General features: G+C 40.0%; 1 protein-coding gene across 1 annotated transcript; it reads right to left on the reverse strand.

Annotated features, from left to right (window-relative positions):
* Nucleotides 1–4,695: 4,695 nt before the first annotated feature.
* On the reverse strand, nt 4,696–7,281 carry LOC104588083 (uncharacterized). The gene has a single exon (XM_010245903.3). It carries the CDS (start codon nt 7,037–7,039, stop codon nt 4,958–4,960), a length of 2,082 nt encoding a protein of 693 aa, XP_010244205.1. The 5' UTR covers nt 7,040–7,281; the 3' UTR covers nt 4,696–4,957.
* Nucleotides 7,282–7,938: the final 657 nt, after the last annotated feature.

Here is a 7,938-nt window from a genome sequence, read left to right on the forward strand (position 1 = left end):
CTGAAGAATTTCTCTATTTGCCAAGATTCCCTTCCATGCATGCCCATGAAGCCGTTTTAATTACTTGGTTTCAGAACCCAGAAATTTCTATCCTTAGTGTACTTCTTCCTAATGACTTCAGCCTATAGGCTATTTTCTCTCGAGATGAGACTCCATCCAAGCTTCGCGATGTTAGCCGAATTGGCTTTTCTCGTATCTCTCATCCCAAGCCCTCCCAACTGAGTTGGATTTGTGACATATTCCCATTTAAATAGAGGGAACTCCTTTTTCATAGGGTTCTTTCCCCAAAGAAAGTTTCTTTGAGTTCTATTAATCTCTTTGAGATTTTCTTTTGGGAGGCTCAAGGAGATGAAAACAAATTGTGGCAAATTTCTTGCTATTGATTTCAAGAGGGTGACTCTTAACACTGTGACCCCTATTTCTTTACAGAATTGTCTAGTGAAGTGCTCAGCACAAAGGACATATATGTATGGTGTTAAGGGGTCCCCCTGCCTTATACCCCTTGATTGTTTAAAGGTTCTGGTTGTACTACCATTCACCAAAATTTGAAAGGAGACTGTACCTCTCAAGACTCCAAGTAGCAGAGACCAGCATCGTGTAATGGCCCTCTACGGCTCTATCTTAACCAATTGAACCAAAGAATGTTTGAAATATTTTATTTCATTCAGAATTTAGATTTGCATATTCGTGTTTATCAAGTTTTTCTTTTGTTTTCCCCCCCTCAAAAGTGACATTTCACTCCTCAGGCTCTAGCAACTAGCAAGTAGCAACCTCTTTGTTCTTTTAGTTGCATTCATCATTTTGAAAACGTTGCTCGTACCAACCAATAAAAATCCATGTTTCTCCCTCTACAATCACTCTGTTGGAACTTAGTGAGTGCATCAACCTTAGGCCTTGTAGCAAGGCCAAAAGCTCTGCTCTAACTATAGGTCCCATGTCCAGCTGGTCCAAGGTAAGCAATCATAACTCATCATCTGAAATCTCTGAACACCCCGCCCCACCTCCCCAAACTCGGCCTGAGCTCCTAAGGCTATGTTTGGTTTGAAGGAAAAGGTAGGGAAACCTATACAAGGTTTGTAAAGGTTTCCCTATCTTTCCCTTCCTTTGCCTACTTTTTTCTTCAAACAAACACAGCGTAAAGGAACAACAATCAAAACAAAGTTTGACTAAGCCTTGGGAGGGGAGAGGACCACTAGTTGAAACACCTGTTTGTTTCTTGAGTTTGCCATCCTCTTACTATGCATTTGTAGGAATGTTCAAAAATTCAATTACTCCAAGTACAAGCTTTCCAAAAGCACCAAAAGAAAAAGAAGGCAAAAAAAAAAAAAGTCTTGTGGGCAAGAGAAACCCATGAAAAGTGGAACTTCATTTCTTTACCCTTTTCTCAATTAAACAAGTACTGTGGTGCCAAATTTACCACAAAACCACCATTATACTTCTGGAATAGCTATCCCTCGTTGAACTTGACTAATTGACTGACATAAAACCATCTATCCTTTTCCCTCAATTTCTGTTCATGCTGAACTTTAAAAACAACAAGCTTCTTGGTACATGACATCCATCTATGACTTCAATTCCCAATTCAACCATGTGGAAACCCTGTTTATAGTTAACACCAAAATTAAGTCATTGTACCTGCACCCACGATTTCACCTCTAATATAAAGCAATGCATCATGGATAAAGCTCCTATAAACCTTAGTTGAACAAAAAATAATGATTTCACCTAATTGAATCCTTCAAGCAAATCCAACCTGAATCATGGCATAACATTTTGTTCTCACAAACCTACCCTGGATGGAAATTTTCAAGACATGTTATTTCTCTTTTGGATTAAATTATATTGTTTTAACATAGTTATTTAAAAAAAAAATAGTTATTTCAAACCCTCCAATCTAATGTATGTTTTATATCCAAAAAGACTGCTACAAAGCCTTTTTATATGAGAATATCTCAAACCCCAAGCCTCACCACACTCTTCCTCCTTTCTGCATTGGGAGGGGTAGACTGGATATGGACCTAACCTCCAGCATTTTTACATGAAGCAGCTACTCTCAGACCAAAACCCTCATTCTCACACTTATCAGTCTGAGATTTTAGCAGTACACCAAGCAATGGCCCCTGGTGTGAGGTTGATAATATAGAGTAGAAATCTGCTGAATTAAAAAATATCAAAGAAAAGTAGTTTCTTAAAGAGAGAAGGAAGAGAGAAGGGGAAGAAGAGAAGAAGAGAAATTGGAAAGAAAAGAGAGCTAAATCTGGCTGCCCCCTTCACTTATTATTTATACTAAAATAATAGAACAGTACAAAGACAACTATGCCCTTATAGGGCGGCAAAACATAAAACAGCATATATAACACTCAAAAACATAATAAAATTTGGACTCACATAACTACTGTGGTCCCCACCTCCTATCTAACAACTAACATAAAACATCTACTCAGATAACATAATAAAATTTGGACTCACATAACTACTGTGGTCCCCACCTCCTATCTAACAATTAACATAAAACATCTACTCAGAAAAACATCATAAAACTAATTAATCTTCAACATATAGAACTTACACAACATGAAAATAAAAAAATGGCTCTAGAAATCTGGTCTGGTCCTCCCAAAGGTAACATGTTACTTGTTCTCAATTTAACTTCCATGATACAGTCAGTCCTAGCCCCTAGGATCCATCCCCTCCAAGAAAGAGGGGTTTATTTCTCCTTTCAAATGAAAAAATTCCTTTGATATTGCTAACAAAGTAAAAAAATAAAAAACGAGGAATGAATTTTGCAGAAGTGGATTCTGCTTGATTCCATAATTGTTCCTGGTAGAGATCACACAACCACTATTCAAACATGTAAAGCATCCGATTTCAAACTAAATGGAATCAACAATCAATGCATAAATTTCCACATTACCTTCCTCTTTTTTTCAAAACAAGCTTCAGTGTGTCCTCGAGTTGCCTTTTCTTGTGCTTCCTTGTCTTGTCTAAATTTGCTCAAATGTTCACTTCTCTTTTCAGTCCTTTTTCTTTGTTGGGCAAAATTGGTTAGGTGGATTCAACCATTTCTTTTCCTTGGGAGGGGGTTAAAAATAGTTGCGAAAGTAAGACTGCACATACCATAATATATAGGAACCTATTAGAGCCTATCAAAAGAATCAACTCCAAAGAATAACAGTAAACTCATTTCTTACAAGAGTGCACAAAGAAGCTAGAAAGTTGCAACTTATTTAAGGAAAATTAACTACTTGCATTGATAAACTGCATTTAGGACTTAAGGATCAATGAGAACTGCCAGATTAGGCTCCAGGAAAATATAATCCTGTCCAATCTAGTATCCAAATCTAATTTCATAGCATTATCTGTAGCATGATAAAAATGGCCAACCACTGGCAGTAAAGTGCTGTGATGAAAGTGCCAGCTTAAACAGAAAATTATTGGTGTTGATATCCAGTATCCAGCCTTGGGCCTTTATCTACAGGTATGTCATATTGAAACCTGCATTAGCTTCCCAGCAGTTCGACTACCTATCAACCATCTGAGAGTGAAACCTGAAGTTTGAAACAATCCTAGGTATTACCAGTTTACACCTGCCCTTTTGTCACCAGCTAGGTGCAGTTTATATTAGATGGGATGGTTGTCAAAGTGTCAATGTAGAAGGTATCGTGGACCTTTTTACATAGATCAAAAGCACAGAAGCAAAAATGTCCTAGGTATTACCATTTTACACCAGCATTTTTGTCAGCAGCTAGGTGCAGTTTATATTGGATGGCTGGTTGTCCAAGTGCCAACAAGGTATCACAGACCTTTTAAAATAGATCATAAGCACAGAACAGAAGCAATAATGTTGCAGTAGTGCGAAAGCATCAGATTTGAGGTCATCGAAAAAAATAGTTGAGTCATCAAAAATAGCTTTTTCTATTATAAAGCTTCGAATTTATAATAAGCTTATCAAAAGCCTGCACGGCCAAGTCATTCCCAGAGAGATGTCTGGACATTTAAAACCACTATGCTACACTGAGCCATTCATGAGGGACAACAAGGATATGGTCTCCTCAATCCTCAGTATATTGAACAACTTGCAGAGGGAATGCAAGGATTTGCCTGTTTCATTTGATGAAGGGAAATTACACAATGAGAAGTATTGGCATCTCCAAAATCTAAAATGTAAAGCTACAAAATGGTTGTTCAAGACTTCAAGTCTTTAAGGTAGGGTCTCACAAATTGAAGATAATACCAAAGTAATGAATAAAAATTAAAGGTTGAAGATGCAATACAAAAAAAAATGGCATGTGAATAACACACAAGTTAAGGATAGAATAGTAATTTCCTTGTATAGTTAACAAGGTTATAAGAATAAAATAAGTTTCTTATAACCTAAACAATATGATAGAAAAAGCCATTATCACAAGTCCAGTAGACTTCTACTTACAAAATATGGAATTCTATTTTTTTGGTAACAGGCTACACAACAGGGGGTAGCCCTCCCTCAAACCCCTAAACCCCCCAACCCGGGTGAAGGTGGGACTTGATCCCAAGTCTCCACTAAGTGATATTACATATTCCAAAAGAAGGTTATATAAAACCAAAAAAAAAAAAAGAAAAAAGAAATTCTTTTCAAGCAGTTACTGCAGCAAGATATACAATACATTTTTTGCTTATATAAAACCAAAAAAAATGTGAGAAGCCTCTGAATGTGGAATGGCTGATCCAACAAATATACACTACATTCTTTCCTTTTTCTCCTTAACAAAAGGTTAATTACAATACCTAAGAAAGTAAATACAATTCCAAGTATATACTCTGCTACACTCAGCAGACAAATAAGCTACACGACCCTTTATAGTAAGGGGATTTATCAAAACAAAAATTTACAAAAGAATTAATTCAAGGCCATTAAATTTACAATAGTTTGCTTGAAATTTAGTCTTTACGAGGATCAAGTTCTTTGCCTTTATGGTCACAATGAATTTGAGAGTTCCCTTTCTCTCATCCGATCAATAATTCGAGATGCATCATCCAGTCTATTTGCTCTTTCGTAAATGCTGGCAACAACAAGATGCAACTCTTTCTTATTAATGTTGGGATCAGAATCCAGCCTTCCAAACAGTGAACTGACTTCTTTAAAATCCCCTCGTGCTCCATAAAGGCTTAGCATTTGGAAATGAATTTCATCTGAGAAAACACAACCCTCATCCTGCAACTCCTTATAAACAGCATCTGCCTTATCAAAATCCCGCAACTTCCCATAAGCATTCAGTACAAGGGCAATTGTATTAGAATCTGGAAAATATCCAGCCACTCTCATTTTCTCAAACACCTCGATGGCATTTGTATGCTTTCTATTCCTTGAGAAGAGATCAATCATGCATCTAAAGACAGAGATATCCTTAACTTCCCCGGCATCATAAGCCTGACGAAAAACCCAGGTAGCCTCTTCAATCCGACCAGCTCTTGCGAGTATGGTAATAGCCGTCTCCCTAGGAATATTGTCTGGGTGCTTGAGTTCGTGGAGCAAACGCTTGGCATGTCCTATTAAACCTGCTCTCTCGTACGCCACGATCATTGTTTGGTAAAGGACCTGATCAATCTCCACTCCAGAGCTTCTTAGCTTTTGAAATAACATCGCTGCCCTGTCCAACTTCCCGACCTTTCCCCATATTGAGATAATTGTTGAGTATGTAACAGCATTCGGCTCAATTCCTCTACTCTGCATTTCTTGGATAAGGTTGGTGGCTTTCTCGTGCTCTAGGGACTTCCCGTAAATCTTAATCATTGTGTTATAAGTGACAACATTCTGCTCGATATCCTTCCTCTGCATCAAACGAAAAAGGTGAATAGCTTCACCAAAGAGCTCGGCCTCACCGTAGACCCTCAGGAGGGTATTGTAGCTTACGACATTAGGCTCAATTCCCATTTTCCTCATGCTCCAGAAAAGTCTATCAGCTTCTTTAGCCATGTCCAACTGGCCATAGACATCAATCATAATGTTGCAAGTGGTGATATCAAGCGGACACCCAACGTCATTCATCTCAGAGAATATGGACAACGCCTCAACAAGTCTCCTATTCTCCACAAATATGGTGAGAAGAGTGGAATAGCTGACGGTATCCGGAGGAACGCTGGCCAAGCGCATCTCTTGGAGGAGAAGGCGAGCTTCCCTGAAAAGCTTAGCCTTGCCAAATACATTAATCATTGAATTGAAAGCGATAAGGTCAGGGGTGATGCCAGAGCGCTTCAATCTCGAAAAGAGGGAGATGGCCTTGGAGTAGTCGTGGAGCTTGCGTGAAAGCTCGATAAGGTTGCTATACAAAACGAGGTCACCAGAAACTCGGTCTTGCTCCATCTGTTGGAGCCAAGAGAGGGCAGCGTCGAAGAGTCCCTCCTTGCCGAAATGGGTAATGAGAGTGGAGTAAGTGAAGCGGTCAGGGGAGAGCGACCTACTGCGCATTTCGTCGACCAGGCCAGTGGCAAGATCCCACTGCTTGGCGCGAAGCACATTACGGATGACAACATTGTAGGCAAAGACAGAGGGAGAATAAGCAGCCTCCTCAATCATCCAATCGAGAAGGGCAAGGGAGCGTTGCCAGTCCGACTCATGGGAGAGAAGAGAGACCATGAAGCGGAGAGAGAGCTGCCTCCCTTTGTAAGGGGACATAAGGGCATAGAGTTCCTGTTCAGTTGAGGTCTGCCTAATCGACGAGAGGAGGTCGTCCATGTCCACACTGTGATCCCAACACAATACTTGTTGTTGCTTATCACGTTGGTATTTGTAGTGTTTTTGATGAATATGACGACCAGATGAGACCATGGAAGAAGAAGAAGAAGAAGAAACATTATCTGACCTTCTCCAGACATCTTTAATCGAAGGAGAAGAAGAAGCTGTAACCGCTAAAACAAGGGGATGGCTTTTCCACTTCCTTCGCTTCTTGGAGTTATAGGGAAAGGACTGGACGTTAATGTAGTTGTGGATGGTATTGCTTCTGGTAAATGATGGAACGAAATCTGAATGTACTGTAATTGCAAGAGAGAAACTATCCATTTTCTGCAGAGTCCAGCCCACGCTCTCGTCGTTTATGCGTCCAGCCGGCCGGTAGCCGGGAGGCTTCTTCCGCTTCCAAGGTCGAATTCGGATAGGGAAAGAGTTTACTGCCTCGCGTTTCACGCTTGGATTTTCGATTTGCTATTTAGGGCTGTCAATGAGTCCGGTTCTGGTTCTTTGATTTGTCTGGACTCTGGACTATAATTACCGGCTGTCAAGTTTACCCTGACCACCTTGGAACAATCGGATCTGGACTATGATTTGTGCTGATGAAATGCGTGTGTGAGGTCGGTGTGAGACGCGTTATGTGAGTAACAGTCCGTTGCAATTTTGCATTGACATTGAAAATAAGGATTAAGGAATCGATACGATACTCGACGCACTCGACCGGGCTAACTATACAAGCACCCGGACGATCAAGTCGGCTTTGGACTTGAAGCCTCACGAAAAGAACTAGGCGTAGAGCCTTAGAAGAGAGAGAAGTGAATAAAGAAATTTTGTGTTATTAAAGCTCATAAAGAGAAGTATTTATAATAGACATTGGTAGACTCGTAGACTAAAATAACTAAGTAATTCAGACTTGTAAAACAAGTAGGAAACGTGACTTGTCGTCCGATGTCAATGCCTTCGATGCCCACCATTCGATGTCCACCATCATCCGAGGTCGGTTGGCATAAGGAGTCTGTCCTTCTAATCTTGAGCTGGCGCCGGGTGTCCCGCACTCGAGGTAATACTTCAAACCCTCCTAAAATCATTAATCCCTATGCAAAACATGCTCCTTTTAAGTGCTTCAAGTGCAATGAAGTTGGGCATAGGTCTAGTGACTGTCCCAGAAGAAAGGCAGTTAACATGGTAGAGAGGGATGAGGAAGAAGTTGGTGACGACGAAGTATATTGTGG

This window comes from Nelumbo nucifera, chromosome 1, assembly GCF_055504915.1.
Source record: "Nelumbo nucifera cultivar China Antique chromosome 1, China Antique-T2T, whole genome shotgun sequence".
In the NCBI taxonomy this organism is placed as follows: Eukaryota; Viridiplantae; Streptophyta; class Magnoliopsida; order Proteales; family Nelumbonaceae; genus Nelumbo; species Nelumbo nucifera.